Here is a 26,470-nt window from a genome sequence, read left to right on the forward strand (position 1 = left end):
CAAGCGAGTCTCTTGCCTCCGCCTCCCAAGTAGCTGGGACCACAGGCGCCCGCCACAACGCCCGGCCATTTTTTGGTTCAGCCATCATTGTTGTTTGGCGGGTCCGGGCTGGGGATTCGAACCTGCCACCCTAGGTGTACGTGGCTGGCGCCTTAGCCGGTTGAGCTATAGGCGCTGAGCCCCAATATTTCTTTAAAAAAACAAAATGAAGTAGAAACTGGTGAATCTACCATTGTGAGCTCTGAGTTTGGAAGAAAAAAACTATTTACAAGGAGAGCTGGATTAGTCTGGATTCTCCCAACTTCTCTCAAAGATTTTTATAGTCTTTGATGGGGAAAAGGAAACTCATTTTGCCTCCATAGGAGTTATTACTACCCCGCTATTAGTGTAGGCTGTTAGTAAAACTTCCCTCTGGGAAGTTCTGAACTGATATGCCAGGGCTATCCTTTAAGATCCTGTTGGCTCTTCTAAAACTTTAAAATGTGAACTGGAGGCATCCATGGGCTTGTTATTGCTTGTGATGTGAAACTGATGACACTGGTAAATCCTATCCTTCTGTAGTTCCTCCCCCACATATGTGTATTTTCCTACCCTCCTATCACTCCAGAATGTCATAAAACAGGCTAAAATCTAGTTATATGTACAACTAATTTTTCTAGAAATCTAATTTTATTTTTGTGTTACAACCTTGTTTTATTTTTAGAAGAAGTATCTAACGAGGGTGTATTTTTAAAAATTATTATTTTAACCTGTGTATGTGTAGTAGTCTCAAATCTGAGAGACTTTATTGCTACATTTTAGGTGTCTAAACTTCTGAATTCTGGAGTATATTTAATACATAAAGAACTAATAACATTATTACAAGACGAATCACTGGAGGTAATAATCTTCTTACTCTTTGGCTTTTACTTCTTTTCTGTTAAATCCAAATATATTAGGTCATTAAATATGAAATGTCTGATTTTGAATCAAAAGCTTGGTTTATTATATTCTCAAACAAGAAGCAGTACAATTAATCAAAGCATATCAACACAGTTTTGCCATCTTCATAGTATCTTGTGTATACCAGCAGTGAAGAAGCCTGGAGAGTGCGTGGTGATGAAATTTAGAAAGCTATTTTCCACAGCTTGTTGGGAATGGAATGTTTTGCCTTGCAAGAAGTGGTCCAGACCCCAGAAAGAATGGTCAGTTGGTGTAAGTTCTCCTATATACAATGGATGACAGAAAGTTTCCAAGTCCAGCTTCTGTAGTTTGAGCATCATTGTTTGTGTGACAGTGTTGTCTTGCAAGAGCGTTGCCCTGTGTCTGTTGACCAATTTTGGCTGCTTATTCTTAAGCATCCTCATTGTGTTGTCCATTGGTTGCAGCAGACATTCGCTGTCCTCAGTTGACCGGGTTTCAGGAAGCTGTAGTGGATAATACCAGACCACCAAACAGACACCGTTAGCATTTCTTGATGACTGTTTGGTCTTGGACTGTGTTTTAGCACTGCATCTTTATCCACCCATTGTGCTGAATGCTTGCGATTATAAAAAAGAATACATTTTTCATCACACGTAATAATAAGGCATAGAAATAGTTCACCTTTATTTCATGACAACAAAGAAAGGCAAACTTCAAGATGATTTCTCTTCTGATGCTTATTTAATTCATGCGTAACCCATCTATCCAGCTTCTTTACATTGCTGATTTACTTTAGATGGTTTGATATTGTTGGAATAGTAATGTCAAACCTTGCTGCTAATTAATGTATAGGTTGAGATGGATTTGTTCCCACGACAGTCTTCAGCTCACCATTATCCATGTTGGTCTCAGGTTGCCCACGTGGCTCATTTTCATGTTTTAAATCACCAGAGCAGAACTTCTCAAATCGTTGCTGTACTGTGCATTCATTAGCCACATCTTTCCCAAATAGCTTGATATTTCAAGCTGTCAGTGCTCCATTGGTACTACGATGGAGCTCATATTAAAAAATAACATACATGTTTGGCTTAACCATGGTTTCACAAAAACTGCTGTTAAAAAAAATTAAAAGGTAATCCAAGCCAAAATGTGCGTTTGAAAGAATGAAGATGTTCCATCACAATAATAATAATAATAAACAAGTATCACAGTGAAATGTTAAAAATATCAACTGTCAAACTTAGTACTTAAGGAAATCAGGCATTTCTTACTTAATAACCTAATATCAATGCCTTCCCCTCCCCCCTTGCTTCTTGGGAATTGCATGAAATCGTTCATCTGACTAGTCACAGAGGCTTCAAGTCATTGTACCTCTGTATTATAGACTGGATACTGGGAAGATCTTTAAAAATGCCAGGATTTAAAATATATTCACTTTCAAAATTTAGTATATGAACATGTGTTTATTAAGGAACCTTTAGGAAGTGCTCATAAGTGGATAGACGAAAGAGTACTTTTAATTCCAATCACTGTTACTATTTTGTTACATTTAAAAATTTTTCTGTATAAATGTTACTGTATTTTTTCATATAAAGGTTTTCATTTTACATAATTATAATTAATCACATTTTATATATTTTTTCTCTTAGCATCGTTTGAGAAGTATTTTACAATCTAGTATGTACTTGTGAAGACTTTAACATACTTTTAGTTTGATACTATATTTAGTAGATCCCTTTCACCTAAATGACTGCTAGCTTGCCAAAGCTCACCTCATCAATATTTTGATATTACTGAGGGTATTATCTGATTTAAACTTCCTTTCAAAAGTTGGGAGGCAGTTTTGAGCATGTTAGTTGTGTGGAAGACAAGTAGACTAGGTGTGCTAATCTCATTCCAAAGGCAGATTGAGTAAGCAGTTGATCACGTTTCTAAGACTTTCCAACAAGAAGATGGCAGAGTAAGAGAATAGAAATTCCCAAAATGTTGTTTGGTAAAAAACACTATCAGTGGGTAGAAATTGACATGTGGAGTTAACTAATCTAGAAAAACGTAGTAATTACTATAAGATAATGAATATCTCTATTAAAAGGTACTAGATGCTCTTATAGATCATCTTCCAGAAATTTTGGAACTTATGTCTACTGGTGGAGAGAGCAGTGTTCAAGAAAATAAGGTAAATCCTATCTTTCAAAAACATTTCTGAACTTTATAAGTGTTGTCCTACTCTGCAGGGTTGTTGTGAGGAATCAATGAAAAGAATGTAGGGAAAGTATTTAAAGTAGTGCTTGTCACATAGTAGGTAACTCAGTAAAAGTCTGTTGGAGGGTGAACTGCTTGAATTTCCCCTATAATTCTTACATCAACAATTCATATATTACCATGACTCTTATTCTTTGCCTTTGGAGTTTGTATTTTCATTTTTTAATAAACATCAATGATTATTCTAAAAATAGCAAATAGTAAGGACAAAAGGTAGGAAGTTAGAAGGTTGACACTTGTTAACAAATTTATTTTAGTTAGAAGAGTTACTATGGTAGCCAGTCTGACAGGAAGAATGATTAAGTTCTAGTGTGCTTTTTAAAATTTGGTTTCCAGGAACCATAAATTTTATTTATGGAGTTTTTAAAGAAGTGATTGATTTCACCAGATAATTACCTCCTTGTAAGAAATGAGACGCCTCCTAAATTCTGAAATGAGCAGGTGTATTGTATGTGTGTATATTATAAGACTGAATAATTTTACTGAGTGCTGAGATTGATTGATTTAATTATAATGGATTCTTCTGATGTTTCTTTTTTAGTTATCCTCTCTGCCTGATTTGATTCCAGCACTCACAGCCGCTGAACAGCGAGCTGCATCCTCTTTAAAATGGAGAACTCATGAGAAGCTGCTGCAGAAATACGCCTGTCTGCCCCATGTCATATCAAGTGATCAGATATATTATCGCTTCTTGCAAAGAATGTTCACAATCATGATGACAAATGTGAGCCCTGTATCTTTCATTTTATTCTTTTGAACTCATGGCTGATTTTGGAATTACCAAATTCTTCACGTTCTCAAAATGTACCCCAAACTCAGCTCATTCAATTCTGTCTAGGAGGACATCATCTCCCCAGGTCTGGAGGAGGAAGCTCCAGCTTCCCTTTACTCGTCCACTAGTCCTTTCTCTGGGCATCTTCTCCCTTCCTGGCGAGCGGCTTAGCAGGGGTCACTTACCCTTTGCTTATATACTGCCGGGGCAGTGTAAATTAGACACACTTCAAACTTGAGATAGTTCTTTGAGAGGAAGATTGGTAAAAGTCAGTGTTCTTAACTACACAAAGGACCTTCTGCCCTGACTGGCACCTTTGAAGTATCCATAGACTCAGCGTCTTGACTTTAGCTGTGCCATTTTGCCAAGGCATCCCTTACATTTGAAATAGTCCTTGGACTTCTTAAGATTAGTTTGGTTCCCTTTTCTTTTATGATACCTGAAGAGTGGCTACAGAGCAGATGAAGTTTATACCAAAAGCATGGACGTCCTATTATGGATAACCTTACAATTGGAGTCAAATTAAGAAAAAGACTCATCTCTCAAACAAGGTGCTTAAACCTCCCCATAAAGTTAGTCCACTTCTTCACAAAAATTTCCAGAGAGGGTTATTTATGTCACAGTTTACTATACATTTAATATGGCATCCATGATCATTTTTGAAGTATACAAAAGTTCCATGTACTTGCTAAAAAAGTATGTTAAATTCTCATTGTTTGTTCTCAGTAACGAAGAGATGCTAAATTCTAGCACCCATCGCAAAAACTCAAAATCAATTTCAGCTTCAAAGATTTAAAAAAATTATATTATTGGTATTATTTACAACTTAAGTAAAAAAAAAGGTAATAGGCGTACATTTTATTAACTAACACTCCTACATGTTTATTTCACATATCAAAGGAAAGCCTAGGGACTAAAGGTTGTATTGTAGGTGTAGCAATCTTAAAAAGTGATTGTGACAACAATGGCATGCTTATCATTTTTACATTTAATAGCATGAACATATGACATTTCACATACAATTGAACAGAAATTTACTTATTAATTTTATTCAGCAGTTAGTTACTTGAGTGCCTCCTATGACATTGTTCTAAGACCTGAGGATATATGACTGAGCAAAACAGAGAGAATCCTGCTCTAATGCAGCTTGTATTCTAAAGTAGTAGTGGTGGGAGTGAGAAATTATAAAATAATAAATAAATATGTTGACAAGTGGTGATGACAGATGCTATCAAGTTTAATTTTCATTTCTGGCTTCAACCTAATTAACTCAGTCGGCCTGTTTGTGTTTAGGAAGCTGAGGATACATAAATATCCTGCATTCTTAGCTTCTCCTATCAGGAAAAAGAAATGATTTGCAATGTACAATGTGGACAAGTACTTGGAAGCCTAAGATGTTTGGGTTTTTTGTTTGTTTTCTTTTATAAGGAACTAATTCCATACTTAAAAGGAAATATATGATTGTCATAGCACATTTTCCATTTCTCATAGAGGCTACATATAAAAAAAGATTTATATTTTTAGCTCTGTACCTAATGGTCAGAATATTCATTTGTTCATTCATGTGGTTAAACTTACCGGGTGCTTACTATGTGCTAAGCTCTATTCTAGGTGCCAGGAATATAATAGTGGACAAAAGAGAACGTATATTCTATTAGGGGCATTTAACAGAATTAACAGTTATTCTTTAATATCATTTAATATCTAGATCATATTAAAATTCTATCAATTATCCTACAAATGTAGTTTACAGATGATTTAATCTTTATAGGGTCCAATTAAGATCTATACCTTACACTAAGCAAGCAAATCATATGTCAGGGATGAAAAGTGCAGTGAAGAACTATAAAACAGAGTTGGGGAGAAGAAAATCACGGAGGCTGGTAGAATGTCATTGTGAATACAGGGGTCAGGACCAAGGAAACTGTGTGTGGAGGCTTGAACAGAGGCAGTGAGCCACGAGGATATCTGAAAGTCAGCGATCCGGGCAAAGGGGATAGTGACTGCAAATGTACGATACAGCACGTGCTTGGGTGTGTGAGGAGCAAGGAGGCTGGTGTGGCAAGTGGTAGGAAGAGAGCTGAGGCTGGACAGGTGACTGGCTCCGCAGCACACAGGTCCTGGAAGGTGATAAGGCCTTGGACTATTTTCTGAGACAGGAGAAGTCTTGGGCAGGTTTTGAGTAAAGGATAAAGGAATGACATGCCAGCCTATGTTTCCTACTTTCATTACGAAAAAAATGTAAAGGTACAGAAAGGCAAAGAAAATATTATAATGATCCCCGTTATACCATATAATGAACACCATTATTCCACACATATATTTTGCAGTGGTTTTATTCTACTTAGAATCCAATTATACCTTGCTTTTGACTGTTACATCTTCTCAGTGTTTTTTAATTTAGAAGATTTCCCTGTCCTCTCGCCCCCTACTTTCTCATGATATTGAATTGTGGAAGACACTGGGTAGTTTTCCTAAAGAATATTCCAACTCTTTGTCAGATTGATTCTTCATCTGTTCTCCATGTTTCTTATAAAATGGAGGTTAGATTTGAAGGCTTGCTGAGATTAGACATTTTGTTAGATTTGAAGGCTTGCTAAGGTTAGACATTTTGGCAATAATATTTCGTGAGTGCGCTGTGTATTTTATATAACATCTTATATGGATGGTGAGGTAAGAGTGGTCATGCACATAGTGACAGCCCTGTGATCTGTGTTGTAATCTGCAGCTGATTCGTCAACCCTCTAAATATCCAGTTTGCCATCAGCCTTTCACTCATTAGTTTGAGCATCTGTTAATGATCCTTTTGTTTGAATCAGTTATTTAATTAGCACTTGCAAAAGAGTGATTTTCGAAAGCTCCTTCATTGCTTATGCATATTTGATGGTGATATTTTTTAAAGAAATACTTTCCTACATTCACATGTGTAATTTAATTACCCTGAGCTACATTTCCTAGTGTAAAAAACAGAATAAATTCTTTCCCTCTATCCATTTTTAGAGCTAGAAGTTGTTGTGGCAACTACTTTTAATGGTAACAGATGAATTTTGTTTTTGATGTTATGTATGTTTTAGACTCATTTAAAAATATTAAATAATATTTTAAATAATTGCATTTTTTGTGCTCAAATTGTTACAATCTCTTCAAACTGGGGTTTATGTGTTTTTCACCTGCTTACATTTATTCCTTAATTTCTCTCCCAAAAGAACGCTTATACTACAAAGTATAATAAGCATTATATATGAGGTAAAATATACTTATTTTCATACAATTGGCATTTGAAATTCTGTCAGTATAGATATGAAATCAAAGAGTAACATGCTTTTTAGTTGACCTTTTATCCGAAATTCATTTTTCTTAAGGTAGCTTAAGATGAGTTTGGTGGGGCCAAATTATTTAGGAAGTATGATAATACTAGTCTAGTGTAATTGTCTTCTTTATTTTTTTAAGAATGTCTTACCTGTCCAAAAGGCAGCTTCACGAACTCTGTGCATTTTTCTACGTTACAATCGTAAACAGGAACAGAGACATGAGGTCATTCAAAAATTAATTGAACGTAAGTAATCGTTGTCTCTTATTTTCAAAAAAAGAAGGTAAACTAGTTGGGCTTAGTTAGATCTAATTTATTAGGCTGATGTTGGTAAATATCTATTGTGTGCTTTTACTTTAGTTTTGTAGGCTAATTTTTGTTTTTTAGAAATATTTTTAGCAGGATTAGATGTGTGATGAATGAAAAGAATGATTACTCTGAGCTTTAGTATATGAATTTCTACACTTGAAAAATTAAATGTGAAGTGAATGTACACTTAATGTTGAAAGCCCAGGTTCTACCCTGATGAAATAGCGTTTGGAACTAAAATATAAATAGACTATCCATGAATTTAATCACTTACTTTATGGTCCTGTTTTCAATATTAACATAATTAACAGAATGTGGGTATTTTCCCTTTAATAGAGTTGATGATACATATGAATGTGAATCTGGTGAGCCAGGTAGTGTATATAGCTTAAGAAACTAAGTTAATTTATACATGCAAATTTATTTTAATTTGTCAAGAGTTAAAATCAAGGCAAAAACTTTTGGTTAAAGTGTTAATTGCCATACACACACATATATATGTACTTATATATAAATATACTTGCTAAATTTGTTAATTATTATACACTTGCTTTGTCTATAATGTCTTACTGTTTTAATTAAGCTCATATTATCCAGCATAGGCAATAATAGGATTTTCTGGTTATTGGACTTTACTATTTTAAGTATGGAGCACTTTTTGAAAAGTTAAGAGCAATTTCATAAAATTCCATGTCAGAAAAATTATGCTTGATATACTTTAGTCTTTTTGTAGTCTATCTTAATGTAATTTTCATTTTCCAGTGGAAGGGCCTCACATTTAAAATATTTTATTTCGAAAGATGATTCTATTTGGCTTTAAGTATTGGGCTTTATTTTTGAACATTTATGTAAAAAGAAGAACATTAACCTTTGGATATTCACCTAAATTATTGCCAGTAATACTGTTTACATATGACTGTTCTCTTCAATGCATTTTTAAGGAAACAAGAGGGAAACAGTTAATTTGATTATTAGAAGATTTTGAAGTTAGACTTGCATTTGAATTCTAGCTGTGTACCTGCCAGCTATGTGATTTTTAACCTCTCTGAATCTCAGTAGCCTTATCTTTTGGAGGAATAAGTGTGCATCACATTGGATTGCTTCTGGGGATTAAACAAGATAATATGTATGAAGTACTTAGTACATGGTGGGTGATCCAAAAATAGTAGATAATAGTCATTGAATAGTTAATAAATGCTTATGGAATTGAATGCAGTGTTTAATAAAACTTGCTGGGTTTTGAGGTATCATCCAATTTGGGAATCTACAAATTTGGAGCATATAATATGATTTTTTTTCCTCTTACCATATATTTGCTAATCAAACTATGGGTATAAACAAACTTGTTATAATTTTGTATAATTTTATCCTATGTAATTTCATATGGAAAAAATTAACCTTTGATAATTTTTGTTGTTGTTTCTAGAACTGGGCCAAGGCAAAAGTTATTGGAATAGACTTCGATTTTTGGATACTTGTGAATTTATTATAGACATCTTTTCCAAATCATTTTTTTGTAAATATTTCTTTCTACCTGCTATTGAACTGACACATGATCCAGTAGCAAATGTGAGGTATGTTATCAAAGAAATCATTCAAGAATATTGTATTGATTATCTATGTAATATAGTGAATATGTACAAAACATTTTTTAGGCAATTAAAAAATTGAAGATTTTACACTTGCTTTGAAGTTCTTGGTATTAATAATTGGTGAGTATCAGTAGGACTGAGAAGCATCATCTTTCAGCACTGTCTTAGATCTTTTGTTTTACTGGGTCGAGAGCAGTTAAGTTGAAGCCAGATTGACAAGCTTTTTTAGCCTTTGGATACACATGTCAGCACCAGAAGAGGGGGAAGAAGTATTATTAAGTTATCTGTCATTAAAAGTAAAGAAAAAATAGTCAGCTGTCTTGGCACTTCAGAGTTGGCTTGGTGAGCATCTGTCAATTTTTAAGGGCCCAATTCTGAGATGTAGGGCTGGTTTGAGGTTTTGGTCCTACCTTCCATGGTCAACTGCCTTTCATTTTTGAAATCCAATAAATATTAATTGGATTGGGTTCACTGTTGAGTCAGATGGAACAGGCCTGAAAATGGCTTGCTTGGAAGTTGACAAAAATATGGAATATAATTTGCTCTTTTTTTCTCCCCAAGTGGGCATATTATTTCTTTTATATATGTTTTGTGGTAAAATATACATAACATAGAAATTCACCATTTTAACCATTTTTAAATGTATAGTTCAGTGGCATTAGTACGTGTATATTATGACTTAAGAGCTATTTGTACATCCGATAATGGGATGAAGAGAATTTTAAACTCTCAGCCATTAGATTTTTGTGTCCTAAGCCCTGTGTTTCTCTTCTGAACTTGAATTCAGATGTGTAGGAAAGAGAGACACAATCAGAGTCCGTGGTCCAAAGGCTTCCCCGAAAAATACTCTAGAGCTCATTGATGAGTTTGCACATGGTAGCCACACTTAGTTTTATGTATCTAAAAGATTCATATGTGTATCTTTTATAAACAATTGACATTAATTGTAAGCAATATGCAAAACATTAGAATACTTTTTAATAGAAAGAGTTAGGGGGGCAATAAACTAGCCTAGGTTAATAATCTTGCTGTTGAGATATATACCGAGAAGAATTGTCAAAAGATATTGCAAGTTGAACCTAAGAATTCATGAGCATTAGTTCATGGGAATAATCTAGGGGTTGGCTTTTATTTTATTATTTTTAATGTGATAAGATACAGAAAGCACAACTGCTTTGGCTTTAGTTTTGTTGTGCATCTTACCTGTGCTTTATAAGTGAGAGGTAGCACATCGCTGACATTTCAAGTAAATTGAAAAGAAACTCTTGGTCATTCTCCAGATTTTAGCTCTTCTTGATCAATGAACGGATCCAGCTACATTGTTAACATTTTGTAAATTGAAGTTATGACTCTAGAAAAGCAACTTGCAATATGAGAAGTGTCACTTACCAAGCAGCTGACAAAAATAATTTGGAAGGAATGAAATTATCTCTACCCTGGCCTGCGTGACTAATAGCATGGCACTGATTCTGAGAGAAAGCAGTCTGCCAATTCAGAAACCAAATTAAGGTTAATTAAACATCACCCCACTTTACGGTTAAATATCTACTCCAAATCTCAGAGACTTTGGGGGGTATTAGATCATTGTAGAACAATCTGTCTTGGTTCTCCACTTTTCTCCTTGGGAAGCTGCCATCCAAATTGGGTCTGACAGCACTGGATGCTAACTGATATGGGGTATAAAAGCCTTTACACAACACTATAGAGCTATGCAGACACATTATGTAGATTAGGAGGACGGTTTCTGGAGCCACCCTGCCTGAGCTGAAGTTCCAGCTCTACACTAGATATATGGGGAAGTTACAAACAAAACCTGTCTGTGGATTGATTTCTTTAGTACCTATGTCATAAGGTATTCTGAGATATAAATAACTGAGATCGTGTACATAAAGAATTTAGCTTACTGGAATGATATGGCTCCTCATTTCAAAAATGTTATAATCTCATTGGCCCAGGAGTCTAATAAGAAGTGAATCACTACTGATGGCTTGTATAGCTTCTGCTGAATGTGCATTTTCTAGACCTGACTCGAGTTATAAAGAATGAAGTGTGCATCGACTATTAAGTGTTTCTGTTTTTCCTTAAGTGAATGTTTAAAATTTAAATTCACTGAGTTTAGACAATCTCAAGGCTGGGAAAAGACTATTGCTATTCAAAGAAGCCTTCTCCACAGCTGCCAGAAATGAATAAATTCTCTCTGGGGAAATTGAGACTCCTTAATTACAGAAAGCATCACCAGTCTTAGCAGTATCCCTGATGAGCTCTGAGTGAGGTTGAGGCTATTATTGTTACTTACAATGCTAAAAATTCCAGAGGAGGAACTTTATCCTTTTTTTCTTGAATAAAAAGGCAATTTTGCTGGATATGAGGAATCATCAACTAAAGCTTCATCTGAGAAAGTGTCCTGGAAAATTTAGGAGTGGGATTTAGTTGTTTCAAGGCTTACACTAGAAATAAAAAATAATAATGTGGAGAGCTCTCAGATGAATGAGTGAAGATAACATCTATGAAATAATCACCTGACATCCCTCCCTAAAACCAGGCCTGGCAAAGCATTAGAGTTTTAGTTTAGTGAAGCCAAACATTGCCTCTGAACTGCCTCCTCCTGGAAAGGTTTTCTTTTCTTTGCTGAATTCCCTCTTACCTCCCTGGCATTCTTACCTCCTTGTTTCTTGCTTTTCAACCCAATCTGGATTGTGATGGTACCTGGACTGCATGTGTCCTTTGATCTCTTTTCTTCTCTAACTGGGCTTGTTAACTCTGATTTCTCCAGTCCCATTTGTGGCTTAAATACCATCTGCATGCTGAAGAGTCCCCACTGTGTCTCCAGCATAGACTTCTTCCCTGGGCAGCAGACTCAGTGAGCCAACTGCCCACTGAGCATTTCCATGCAATATCTAACTTAATCTCCGGCATCTAAGACTTAATCAGTCTACAATTAAATCCTGATCTTTCTTGTCTGCTTTTGCTCTTCCTGTAGTCTTCTCCATCCCAGTAAATAACCATTTCGTCTTTCCACTTGCTTAGGTCAAAGCCTTGAATAAGTCCTTTTTCTCTGTCTCTTCAGCTCTGACGCCTCATCCCACTTCCTACTGCTTAACCACTTTTGTCGCTCTGATTCAATCTGCCATCACCTCTTGCCTGAATTCTTCCAAGGACCTCTCCTGTTGTTTCTCTTCTTCTAGTCTAATGCAACACAGTAGCCAGATGTTATTCATAAAACTTTTAAGTCAGATCACTTCACCTCTCTGCTCAAAACCCTCCAATGGTTTCTCACTGCACTCAGAAGAAAAGCCCGTCTCCTTCCTGGGGCCTGCGAGGCCTCTGGTCCCTGCTTTGTGGGCTCTTGCTGATCTTACCTTCACCCTGTGTGCTTTGGCACAATGGCCAGATTGCTCATTTGGGGCCACACCGGAGGCAGGCTCCCCGCTGTGTGCACTACAGCTCTGTTCTAGATGCTCACGTGGCTTATTATCTCCATTTCCTTAGGTTTTTCCTTAAATTGTTATCTGTTCAGTGAAACCTTCATCGATACCTTATCTGACGACTTGCATTAAAACTGATGAATTCCCCCTTTCCAGGTACTCCCTCATCTTCTTTCCATACTTCGGTTTTCTCTATTGCATTTACTACTCTCTAACAAGCATTTTACTTGTTTCTCCTTTCTTCTGTACCACCATTCTAGAATGGAAGCTCCAAGAGAGCTTTTGATTGGTTTTATTCTCTGGTGCCTCTCACCACCCAGAATGATGAATGCTTGATTCACAGTAGGCGCTCCCTAAGTGAATGAACGAACTCTCAGGCTACCTAAAGCCTGATTTTTCTTTCAGTTTCAAGTTACTAGTACTCTTGAGTTGTTAAATTTACTCAGAAGTAAATACTATGTACTTTATTATAGAATGAAACTTTGCTACCTATTACCCAAAGTAAAATCTACTCTGAAGATTCCTACCGATAAGCACCTACTTCAGCAACTAGAAATGTGTGTAAGAAAACTCCTATGTCAAGAAAAAGATAAAGATGTTTTGGCTATTGTAAAAAAAGTGAGTATCACTCTTGTCACAATGCTGCATTTCTTACATTTAGGTAGTGTTAATCATAACTTCACTATTTTAGCTTGACAGAAGAGCTGTACTTTAAAATATTCGTACCCTTGCTGGAGCGGTAAGAAAAAATGATTTGGTTTATGTGTGCTATAGCAGGACACAACTGGAAAGATCTAATGGGCACTTATTTATTTTTTTTCCAGGGGTAAGATAGAATTTATAGAAAGGAATACAGAAGGAGTAAAAAGCACCAGAGCTCCTGGCAAAGGGGAAGACCCAAGTCGGAAGTCTTCCGGCCCTTAGTTATTAAAGTTTTATTACTAGTAATATAAACTCCATGACAGAGAGTTGGCACACGTTGGGTTTTCCGTGAATGCTGTTCAATAATAATCACTTCTTCATTCACCAGACTGTATTTGTAAGTGATTATAGTCCAGTAAAACTTTGTTGGTGAAACTGGGAAAGTCACGTTTTATAGAAATTTAGCCCCGGAAGGGCCCTCAGACTTAATTCAGAGGTCTACTTGAGATCCCTTGAGTAAGAGGCAGAGCTACAACTACAATAGAGTGTGTTCCTTTTTAAGTAATGTTACATTATTGTATTTTATGGTTTGTTTTGTTTCAGCATGAGATCATATTATATTGATTGTGTGGCATATTGGAACACTAAAACAGTAAAAAATTGGATTAGTGAACCAATCCTTCAAATACATTATAGTGTTAAAGAACTCATTTTGCCAAACATGTAATATTTGAGCATTTATATGTCGTGAGAGAAATTAATTTGTTAATGTCATAAATTAGCACTGATGGCAAGAAAAAATAGAATATTTTTATTTTTTCTCCTTTTTTCTAAAAATAATGAACAGATATCACATCATTTTATTTTTAATTTTTATTTTTTTATGAGGAACTTTTCAATAAAGTGATTTAGTGACTTTGTATTAATTAGTATAATTTTATTTTTACTGAAATGTGAATTCCTCTTTGATGACCTGAAATAATCAGAAATATCCACAGTTGGACATGCAACTAAATATAAACAGACATACACACACACACGTTCCCTGGTTCTGTCCTTATTATTTAATATTAAAGTATAGAAGTATAGGCAAAATAATAAACATGAGGGACTGGTTTTCTTTTCTCTTTTTTTTTTTTTTTTGAGACAGAGTGTCACTTTGTCACCCTCGATAGAGTGCTATGGCATCACAGCTCATAGCAACCTCCAACTATTGGGCTCAAGCGATTCTCTTGCCTCAGCCTCCCAAGTAGCTGGGACTACAGGCTCCCACCACAATGCCCGCCTATTTTTTGTTGCTGTTGTCATTGTTGTTTCGCAGGCCTGGGTTAGATTCGAATCCTCCTGCCTTGGTGTGTGTGGCCAGTCCCCTAAGCACTAATTTATGGGAGCCGAGCCCATGAGAGAGTAGTTTTCCCAAAGAATTTATTAATTTAATAAATGATATTATATAAGTTAATCTTATATAGGTACAAGCTAATGTCGTATGTGCATGACAGTGATATCATTAAATTAATTATTAATCTACAGTGGATTATTCTGGAGTATAGCTCTTAAATTTAAGTGTTTCACATAGTGAAGTCAATCTGTCCCATGAAAATTTAGTAGCATAGTGACTTATTAGTATGGAACCCTTTGAGGAAGCTACACAAGGCTTTGGGATAAGAATGGAATAATTTACTATAATTGGTTTTTATAATTTAGAAAGTAACTTTAACGAGGGGGTATTTCATAGCATAAATTGTAAAGTTTTCATAGATTTCAACATAAAATAAAGTTTTAAAAAAATTTTATGTGTGTAGTGAATAGCTTTGGTCATATGAATGTAGATATATGCTTTATTTTGGCCATTAGAGTTCTTCTTGTAGAATAAGTGTTGGAACTACTGTCCTCTATCAGAGACAGAATCCTGGATTAGATTAATGATTGTTTGATTGGAATAATTTGTTTCAAACCAGTATATTATGAGAGACAAATAGCAAATTGAGAGAATACTTTTAGAGGAAAATGTTTTCTATTGCTTAAGAATGTCATAGTGATAAAAAAAATTTCTATGGAAGAGAGCTAAGGAGTTTAAGACAAATGATAGCTTATTTCATATAGATGTACGTGAAAGACTTTCTAAACATGTAAAAATTGGCTCAGCGCCTGTGGCTCAAGCGGCTAAGGCGCCAGCCACCTTGAGCTTGTGGGTTCGGATCCAGCCCGAGCCCACCAAAACAACAATGATGGCTGCAACCAAAAAATAGCCGGGTGTTGTGGCAGGCACCTGTAGTCCCAGCTACTTAGGGGGCGGAGGCAGGAGACTCACTTGAGCCCAGGAGTTGGAGGTTGCTGTGAGCAGTGATACCACAGCACTCTACCCAGGGGGGACAGCTTGAGGCTCTGTCTCAAAAAAAAAAAAAAATGAGAAAGCTATATTACTGAAAATTCAGAAAAGATTGACATTGGGAGTTATTAGAAATTAAATTGCATGTGGTTAGTATTTAAAATATGCCTCTAGCCTTGCTCTTCTTAAGGTTAAAACCTTTTAAAAGGTAAAATGGATCCTGGCGGTGCTGTACAGAGGTTGTTATAAATACCATGTAAAATAAGGGAATTTGCAAATGTCACCTCCTGGAACTACCCTCTGAAAAAACCTCTGAGAAATGATTGTTTGGTTTAATTTAATTGCTGCTGAATAATTTTTACAACTTTCTTACAGACTGTATTAGAGTTGGACAGAATGGAAATGTCTATGGACGCAGTAAGTGTATTCTTTTTTCTTTATATTGAAAGGAATATTTAAAAATTGCCAGAAACTTATCATTAATGTTTCACAATTTCATTTTAAACAGTTTCAGAAAAAGTTTTATGAAAAAGATTTGTTAGATCAAGAGAAAGAAAGAGAAGAACTACTTCTTTTAGAAATGGTATGTTGTTTTCACTCACGCACACGTACTCTCTTTTCCAGCCAATGTTAACTGTTTTGTAATTAAACTTAAAAAATAATTTATTTCAATTTCACACTACTCTTTTTTCCTTAAAAAAAAAAAAAGATTTCCCCCCCCTTTACCTAAAAGAAGAGTCCTAATTTTCTGAAATCTCTTCTTCTATCAAATGGAAGGAAAACTATTATATATGTGAGAGGCTTTGGAAAAAAGAAAACAACTTTATAGAAGAGCAATTGACAAACAACTGCATATATTTAAAGTGCACAATTTGATGAGTTTTGACATGTTCATGAAACCATCGCCACAATCAGAGTTTAAAACATTTCCATCCCTCCAAGTTTCTACATGCCCCATTGTAACCCCCATCTTCTTCTGCTACAGTCCCCATCCACCTCTGATCTAGTTTCTGTCACTATAGATTAGTTTGCATTTTCTATAATTATTTAAATGTAACTGTGCATTATATACTTTTATTGATCATGCCTCTTTCCATTATTGTAATTATTTGCGATTCATCCATAAGGTTGCATGTATCAATAGGTCATTCCTTTTTATTTCTGAGTAGTAGTCCTTATTATGGATATATCACAATTTATTAATCCATTCACCTCCTAGTGGGCATTTGGGTTACTTCTAGTTTGGGGATATTGCGAATAAAGTTGCTATGACATTAGGGAAGTTAGCCTTCAAGAATATTAGTCTTAGGGTAGACATAGTTTTGTTTCTCTTGGGTAAATACCTAAGAATAGACTGGCTGGATTAATATGGTATGCTTAACTTAAAAACAAACAACGTGTTTTCCAAAGTGGTTCTAGCCTTTTTCATGCCCGTTGGCTACAGTGGAGAACTTTAGTGATCCCATATCATCCGTAATGCTTGATATGGTTAATGGTTTTAATTCCTGCCTTACAGTGGGTATGTAATTGTATCTCATGGTTTTTTAAATTGCATGTCCCTGATGCCTACTGAATCTATAAATGGATATCACTCTTCCTATTTGGGAAATTTAGGCCATTTTTTATTTAAATAGACATTCTGCTCCAATTCTCCCTTCTCTTATTTTTGGTTCTCCAGCTACACATATGTAAATCTTTTATCACAGTTCCATAGGTCCATGAGGCTTTGTCCTTTTTAATTTTTTTTTTTAAATTCTGTGCTGAATAACTGGTTGGTCTATCATCATTGTCACCAACTTCTTTGTCATTTCCATAGAGCTGCTGAGCCTGTCCAGTGAATTTTTAAAATTTCCAATATTATATATTTCACTTCTAAAATTTCTTTTTGGTTATTTTTTATCTTTCCTATTTGTCTGCTGAAAATTTATGTGCTATGAGATTAAAAACTTCAGTGGAAATCCTCTGAAAAGGAAAGTGCATTACTTTGGTAGTCTTCCAAGATGGAGGTCAAGTTCAGGATTGGCATTTGTAGAAGCCGTAGAGAATAAGCAGGCTCTCAAAAAATTTCAGTATGAAATAACCTAAGCTCAAGACAAAATCCAACAATAGAAAAAGACCCACAGGTGATCCTGATATTGGAGTTAAGCAGACAAGGGCTCCACGATAACTATGATTAATATGATCAAGATAATACAGGGAAAGATGGAGAAAATGGACAATTCTGTTAAGCCCACCTTATAATATTTGTCAGTTTGTATGTGTGTTGTGCTTTAGAATTTCCATTTGACTCTTTTATGTGGCCCAGGTCAGTGTGGAAATGATCAGTTTTCTCCATCCTTTTCTTTATTTTACATGTGTACTTGAAAAGAATGTTTGTTTTCCACTTGTTGAACGTGGTGCTGTTCTATACGTGTCAGTTGTGCCACACTTGTTCAGAAGATGCTGTGTTCATTGATTCTCTTGCCTGTTTGTTCATTTGGGATAAGTTTTGGTAATGTTTTGTTTCTTGATATCAGAGCTGGTTATTACAGGTATATTTACTCTGGGAAAATTCAGTGAGCTGTAAACTTACAAATTGTGTACTTTTTCTATGTATAGTGTACTTAAGTAAAGCATTTGAAAATATAAATATCTAAGAAACTGTTTCTTTTTTTTTTAAAGAAAAATGTCAAGTTTTGCTATTTAGCAGTCAGAAATTGAAATGACCAATAGTAAGAGATATTTTGCTAATGAGAATTGGTAAATACTTTCTAGAAAATAAAGGCTTACCATAACAATGATACTAGACTCATTGGGTTATAGCTCAATAAACCCCCAATAGCACAATTCTGTAGAGGTTAAAAGAGCCAAATCTAAACGAACCCTGAATTCTTTAGACACTATTATGGGAAACAGTACTTCTTTTAGACATCTTTATGAACCTTTATGTGTATCTCTAAAGCTTAATTTCTCAGAACTATTTCCCCAATCTATTTAGTTGTAACTTTAATTCTAAGATACTGTTTTAATAATAGGAACAATTAGAAAAGGAAAAGCAGCAGAATGATGGAAGGTCCACGACTGACAAAATGTTTGATAAGAAACGTAAGTAGTTCTTCTGTGTCTTCATCGTTCAGTTACATAATCATGTTGCAACCTGGTATTCTGAAAGACCATGCTGACTTTTTAATTTGACATGGAAAATTGCTTTACTTTCTTTCATTTTTCAAAATTTGTTTTTGAAAATCAGCTGCTTAATGTGGTGCAGATGTTAGACATGCATGAATATAAGATAGGAATTAGCATGGAGGTTCAGATCCTTTAAAAAAGGAAAGCTTAAAGTTTGATTACAGCGATGGGACTGTCAAATTGATTACTGAATAACAAAGATTGAAATATATAAATTTCCAGCTCTTCCTCTGAGAACATGCAAAGGGAGGGTGGCTGGCCAAGCAAAGGGAGGTGCCAAAGGCCTCCCTGCCCCATCCCCCCTCACCCCTGCCCATCAGTCCCACCCCCCTGTGTCTCCAGTGAGACACAATCCCCCCAGCGATATATGCATTCGTTGTATAAAAATGAAGTTTGAATGATTAATATAAAATATTTTAATACAAAAAAGAAATATATAAATTTATAAAGTAAGAATATTTAGGAAGAGAGCTGCTTAGCTCAGGATAGTGATTCTTATTCTCTAGTTTATATATTTATGGAGATTAATTAAAGAACTCAGAGGAAATTATAGAACTTAAAACAGAGTTGTTTTTTAGGTAGAGACACTAAGACACCAACACAAAGTCTGCCCAAGAACATCTCCATTTCTGTTCCTGGACCCTCCTCTGCCACCCCATCGACAAGTAAGAGAAAAGTTCTTTTTATGTTCTTTTATACATCTTTTGCTTTTCAAAAATTAATTACAGGCAAAGTCCCTCTATAAGATGAGATTTATTATTCTAAAACAGCTTTGGCCTTCTATCATTAGTTGTTTTGGTGATTCTTAATGGGCAGTAGGGGTGAGAAATACTCCAAAATCAGGTCAAACTAGAGAAAGAATGCTAGACCCATCTGTATTTTACTGAAAATGTTGGTAGCTTGGGAGGGAATGTGAATTGGGGCAACTAAGGATGAACTGAATGCATTTTCCTTTTTTCCTGCTTATTACTCTAGGCAAAGAAATCAAGAAATCCAAATTGATTCGGAGCCAGTCTTTTAATAATCAAGCTTTTCATGCAAAATATGGCAACTTAGACAAGTGTGCCGGGTATGATCTATCAGCTGTTCACTTTTTCATATAATTTTTGGTTTCATAGTCATACATCTTTATGTATGTGAAATAGTTACATTATTATAACAATTAGGATTAATTTTGAGTTTTTATAGGCCAATAACTTGTCAGTTTTATTCTGTAAGTATTGTTAAAAATAATTGAAGTCTCCTAATTTATACAAAAATAGGTTTCCCGGCATTTAAGGAAGAACACTGCCCTGACAATATTTATAGCATCATGGAATCCATATATCATTTTATGAGGAAGGTGGTGTCGTATCACATATGCTACGTAACTTTTAAATGGGTATGAGTATGCCCCATTTGCTATTAATATTGTTTATATCTTTAAAAAGCTACTGGAATGTTTGTATGATAAACCAATCACAGCAGAGTTCTCCTGACAATAGATGAATATCTGCTTTTCCCTTTAGCCTAGAAGAAAGAACTATAAAAGGTTAAGATCAGGAGAGAAGCATATAAATTAAATCACCACAATTATAACAGCCCAAGTGTTAGATGACTGAGATTGTTCTTGTATTTTAAACTAAATCATGTTCTTTTCTAGTAAAAGTTCTACAACAGGATATACACCTACTGTCTCAGGGATAGGAAAGACATCTATACTTTCACTAACTGGTAAGTGGCAATCTAAGTGCTGCTTAGCTTAGGACATTGCTAAACATTGCTAAATTTAATAAAATATGCTTTCTTTAACTGACCTATTATTTATTTCTAGATATAGCATTTTTCCTAAAATTACATCTTTATTTGATCCCTAAGAAATTGAATTTTTCCCTAGCAATTGAGAAATACTTGACTATGCTATCATGGTTTTTCTGTGTCAAAACCCAGGCTTTAATGTTTTTAATAGAAAAAAGGAAAAAGAATAGGATATATTTCACCATAGTCTGAGGACCTGCTGAGACATAGACTTAAGTTCTTGTAGTAATTTTTAAGGATATTAAAAAGACAGGACTCTACCGCAAATCATCTACAGCTAAACACTTATAGTATTATGTGTTTGAAAATTTGTATTGGGGTCAAAACTTCTGTGAAGGGCCAGATAGTACATATTTTAGGCCAGATTGGTCTTTGTCACAGTTACATCACTCTGCTGTGGTAGAGTAAAAACACCCAGAAATAGCACTGTGTTCTAATTAAACTTTTATTTATTTACAAAGACAGACAGTGGACAAGATTTAGCCTATAAGCTATGATTTTCTGACTCTTAATTCATAAAATAGAATATACAATATTCTCCCTATATACGTATTATCCATATATATTTTATATACTATATTGCGTAAAATTGTTAGTGGCTAAATGTGTATTTTTAACTTTTTACCTTAGAAATATTGGTTGAAAATTGTAATGCTGATCTATGGTAATTTTTTTAGTGTAAATAGTGAATCTGCTGAAAGAGCTGAAAGTTTTAAGAGCTTAGGTATGGTTCCTTTTTAGATTACATTTTGAGTAATCTGTCTTTTCTTATTATTATGTTTATTAACTTCTCATGAAGAATATATGTATTCATTGGTTATTCTGTAAAAAGTATTTTCATTGGCCAGAACAGAACATTTTCCTAACATTAAAGTATTGACATTCATATACAGTGATATAAAGTGATTCTTCAAGGTAGACTATGAGTGTCATAAGAAATGATTTGACTTGGGCGGTGCCTGTGGCTCAGTGAGTAGGGTGCTGGCCCCATATACTGAGGGTGGTGGGTTTGAACCTGGTCCCGGCCAAACTGCAACCAAAAAATAGCTGGGCATTGTGGTGGACACCTGTAGTCCCAGCTGCTTGGGAGATTGAGGCATGAGAATTGCCTAAGCCCAAGAGCTGGAGGTTGCTATGAGCTGTGACAGCACGGCACTCTACCAAGGGCGACAAAATGAGACTCTGTCTCTTAAAAAAATAAAAAATGACTTGAGGCTGGGCATGGTGGCTCATATCTTGCACTATGCAAGCAAAGTGCAAGAGGATTTTGCAAAGGCAGGAGGATTATTTGTGGGCAGGATTTTAAGACCAGCCTGAGCAACATAGCAAGACCCCATATTTATAATAAATAAATAAATAAAAAGTTAGCCAGGCATGCTGGCATATGCCTATAAGTCCCAGTTATTTGAGAGACTGAGGAAGGAGAATTGCTTGAGCCCCAGGAGTTTGAGGTTACAGTGAGCTATGATAATACCAATGTATTTTAGCCTGGGCAACAAAGTGAGACACAGTCTCAAAAAAGAAAAAAGAGAGAAAGAAAGAATTTAATAACAACAGAAAGTTGTTGAACTAAAATTGTCACCATATTTTGAATTTAGGTCTATAAAAATAAAACTTTTTTTTTTTTTTTGAGACCGAGTCTTACTATGTCATCCTCAGTAGAGTGCTGTGGTGTCACAGCTCACAGCAACCTCAAACTCTTGGGCTTAAGAGATTCTCTTCCTCAGCCTCCCAAGTAGCTGGGACTACAGGAGCCTGTCACAATGCCTGGCTATTTTTTGGTTGTAGTTGTCATTGTTGTTTTGCAGGCCCGGTCTGGGTTTGAACCCGCCAGCTCCAGTGTATGTGGCTGGCACCCTAGCCTCTGAGCTATAGGTGCTGAGCAAAACAATAAAATTTTTGATTATTTTTTATCTTAGCAAGCAGTCAATCCTTTAGGAGAGGTACTAAAGAGCATTCAAAGTTTAAAAACTTTATTTACAATGTAGAATGGCTTTAAAAATTATAAATACATATGAAAAGCCAATTTGAATTACCCAAGTTGGTGTTAATAGTGCAAATAATTATAGATGCCCATAAGTGCTTCTTCAAACTTAGGTGGAACCCACATATCTTTTTGGTGGTTTCTTCATCCAGCTATAAATGAGCACATTTATTCATGAACTTGTAACAGTTTTTGTCAAGAAATTTCTTTGTCTAAATCATTAGGATATTGATTCAGGTCTGGGCATGATGGCTCACACCTGTAATTCCAGGACTTTGGGAGGCTGAGGTAGGAGGATCATTTAAGGCCAAGAAGATCAGCCTGGGCAACACAGTGAGACCCTATCTCTACAAAAAATAAAAAATATTGGCCAGGTGTAGTAGTGTGTGCCTGTAGTTCCAGCTACTCCAGCCTGGGTGACTGAATGAGATCCTCTCTGAGGAGAAAAAGAATATTGGTTCAGAACTGTTTTTCTTTTAAAGTTTTTTTATGTGCCTTAATTTCTTTAGTTTTTAGTTTGATCTCTAAGTCATCTTAAGAAGCAAGAAAGTGGATAAGATCTACAAATCCTAAAACTTTGCATCCAGATTCTTAAATAAAAGCATATATTTTATCAAGATAAATCTTTTATTAAAATATTTTAAAAATATCCTATTTTAATGGTTCAATATTATTTTTGGATGAGGGAGAACTATAGTTCAAACTATCTCCGAGGGTTCTTGGTTAGAAAAATGTGCTTATTATTTATCACTATGTATTACGTAATGAAATACAAACTGAAGAAAAAGTCACTATAATTATACATGTTATCTATGAAGAGAAATTGGAAGGAAAATATCTTTTAACAAATGTATTAGGTATTCACATAAAGAGATATCTTATTTAATTTGGGACTCAGAATGGGCTTAAAGATGATTATATCATTTGAGATGCACCTTACAGTAGTATGCTAGGATTTTGGCAGGCAGAGATTTTTATAGACTATCATTCCATGCAGAGTATAGGTCATCATCAGGGGAAGGAATTACAGTGTATCCATTGCTGGTGGGCATGAAAAGCAGTGGAACCCTTTTGGAAAACAGTTTAGCAAAGTTCATCAAAAGTTCTAGTTTTTATAACACAGTTTGACTAAAGATAATCCGTTTCTAGTGAATTGTCATGGAGCAATAAAACAAAATACATAAAAATATGATTAAATGTGTCACGTGTATCCTTTAGTCAATATGGTGAGAAAGGTACCTCTTTGTCCTTCTCCCGCAAACCCATAACCCTACTCTATTCTTAAGAAAAGGAACAGGAACATTTTAATAGAGGGATATGCTATAAAATATTTGACCAATACCTCTCAAAATTGTTAGGGCCATTGAAAAAAAGAAAAAGGAGAAACTGTCACAGCCAAGGAATGCTTAGGGGGACCTGACAAATAAATGTAATATGATATCCTGGATGCAGTGCTGAAATAGAAAAACAAAAGCTAGATAAAATACAAACTATTATAGATTTTAGATGATATATCAGTATTTTCTCATTATATGTAACAGGTACACTCGTATAGCACACTAATGTGAGGTGTTAGTAATAGAGGAAAGTAGATGAGTGGTTGTAATAAATAAATGGAGAGATAGAGTGTACTTATGGATTGGAAAACTTAATGTTGTTATGATGTCAGTTCTTTCTAAATTGATCAAGCGATGTAATCCTAATTAAAATTCTAGCTATCTCTTTGAAAAATGTATAAGCTGATTCTCAAATCTATATTGAAATGCAAAGGACCTAGTATAAGCTTTTTCAAAGCAGTTTTGAAAAGAAAAAGTAGAACTTAACTACTTTATTTCAGTACTTACTGCAAAATTTCAGTAATCAAGGCAATGTGGCCTATGTTGTCATGTATAGTTGGTTGATTTTCAACAAAGACTCCAGGAAAAATCAATGGTGATAGGACAGTGTTTTCAAAAGTCATGCTGGCTGAACCAGTATCTTCAAAGACATAATCTCTCGCACAAGAAGAAATACACAATCTGAATAATCCTGTATCTATTAAAGATGATGAATAAAAATTAATAACCTTCCAAAACAGAAAGCATCCGGCCAAGATGGGATCACTAATGAATTCTGTCTTATATTTTAAGGAAGAAATTATATCAGTTATCTAATCTCTTTCATAAGCAAGAAGTGGCAGGAATACAACATCATTCATTTTAGAATGAGTCAAGCATTACCCTACTACCCAAACCAACACAGACATTTCAAGGAAGGAAAACTACAGGCAACATCTCTCATGAACACAGATGCAAAAATCCTCAACAAAATATTAGAAAATTGAATCTAACAACGTATAAAAAGAATTATAACCATAACCAAGTAGAATTTATCATAGGTAAATAAGACTGGTTCAACATTTGAAAAATAGTAAATGTAATCCATCACACCATGAGGCTAACGAAGAAAAATCACATGATCATATTAATAGACCTATAAAAGGATTTGACAAAAATCCTATACCTCTTCATTATAAAAACCTGCAGTGCATTAGGAATAGAGAAACATCCTCAACTTGATAAGGAGTATCTACAAAAAAGAAACTAGAAGCTTTTCCACTAAGATCAGGAACAAGGCAAAGATGTCCCTTTCTCACTACTCCTTTTCAACATTGTACTGGAAACCTTAGAAAAGGAAATAAAAGATACACTGATTTGGAAGGAAGCAATAAAACTGTCTTTTTAAATAGATGATGTGATGATTATGTAGAAAATCCAAAATAATTGGGGAATTTCTGGAACCAGTAAGTGATTATTGCTTATCTATAGGATAGATTTTATCCTGCAGTATATCCTGCAGGACTGTTATTATACTGTCAATTGCTTTCTTATATTCTAGCAATGAACAAGTGGAATGTGAAATTAAAAACATAATACCACTCACATAGGCACCCAGAAAAATGAAGTACTTAGGCCTAAATCTAAAAAAATCTGCCTAAGATCTATATGAGGAAAACTACAAAACTCTGAAGGAAAAAATTCAAGAACTAAATGTATAGGTAGATATTCTATGTTAATGGTTAGGGAGACTCAGTACTGTGAAGATATCATTTCTTCCCAACTTCCTGTAGGTTTAATGTAATCCCAATCAAAATCCTAGCCAGTTATTTTGTAAATATCAATAAACTGATTCCAAAGTTTATATGGATAGCAAAAAGACCCAGAAAAGCCACCACAATACAAAAGAATAAAGTTGGAAGATTGATACTAACTGACTTTAAAATGTACTATAAACCTATAGTAATTAAGGCAGTATGGTAACAGCAAAAGAATAGTCAGAAAGATGGATGGAACAGAATAGGAAGGCTAGAAACAGAACCATATAAGTATAGTCAATTGATCTTTGACAAAGGAACAAAACAAAACAATAGAGAAAAGGTAGTTTTTCAACAAATGGTACTGGAACAATAACAATTGAACACTCACATGCAAAAAATAGTAATAAGATGCAGACTTTACACTCTTCACAGAAATTAATTCAAAAAATCACTCACAGGTCTAAATGTAAAATGAAAAACTATAAAACTAGAAGATAACAAAGGAGAAAATCTAGATGACCTTGGGTCTGGCAATGACTTTTTAGATATAACATCAAAGGCACAATCCATGAAAGGACTAATAAGCTACACTTTCTTAAAATTAAAACTACTCTGTGAAAGACTGTCAAAAGAATGATAAAGTGAGCCACACACTAGAAGAGAATATTTGCAAAAGACATATTTGATAAAGGACTGTTATCTAAAATATAAAAAAAAGTTTGCCTTGCACTTTCTTCTACAACTCTTGAAGAAATTGGCCTGGCCAAGTATTTTATGAGGAGGACCCCACCTGGGCAATTGAAGCAACATCACTACTGGGACCTGATCAAACTAAAATACTTCGGCACAGCCAAGAACACAGTAAGTAAAGCAAGCAGACAGCCCTCAGAATGGGAGAAGA

The 26,470-nt window shown here is 34.9% G+C and overlaps 1 protein-coding gene across 1 annotated transcript in view; it reads left to right on the forward strand.

Annotated features, from left to right (window-relative positions):
- PPP4R4 (protein phosphatase 4 regulatory subunit 4) overlaps positions 1-26,470 on the forward strand; it is a 122,625-nt gene that overhangs the window by 87,931 nt on the left and 8,224 nt on the right. The window contains exons 12-23 of the mRNA XM_012803431.2: positions 802-879; positions 2,996-3,079; positions 3,707-3,889; positions 7,388-7,493; positions 8,983-9,130; positions 13,047-13,191; positions 15,920-15,961; positions 16,053-16,127; positions 18,559-18,628; positions 19,291-19,377; positions 19,688-19,781; positions 20,355-20,425. Of these exons, the coding sequence (XP_012658885.1) occupies positions 802-879; positions 2,996-3,079; positions 3,707-3,889; positions 7,388-7,493; positions 8,983-9,130; positions 13,047-13,191; positions 15,920-15,961; positions 16,053-16,127; positions 18,559-18,628; positions 19,291-19,377; positions 19,688-19,781; positions 20,355-20,425 (1,183 nt within the window). The remainder of the gene's footprint in view (positions 1-801; positions 880-2,995; positions 3,080-3,706; positions 3,890-7,387; positions 7,494-8,982; positions 9,131-13,046; positions 13,192-15,919; positions 15,962-16,052; positions 16,128-18,558; positions 18,629-19,290; positions 19,378-19,687; positions 19,782-20,354; positions 20,426-26,470) is intronic.

This window comes from Otolemur garnettii, unplaced genomic scaffold, assembly GCF_000181295.1.
Source record: "Otolemur garnettii isolate 467f Iridium unplaced genomic scaffold, OtoGar3 scaffold00020, whole genome shotgun sequence".
In the NCBI taxonomy this organism is placed as follows: domain Eukaryota; kingdom Metazoa; phylum Chordata; class Mammalia; order Primates; family Galagidae; genus Otolemur; species Otolemur garnettii.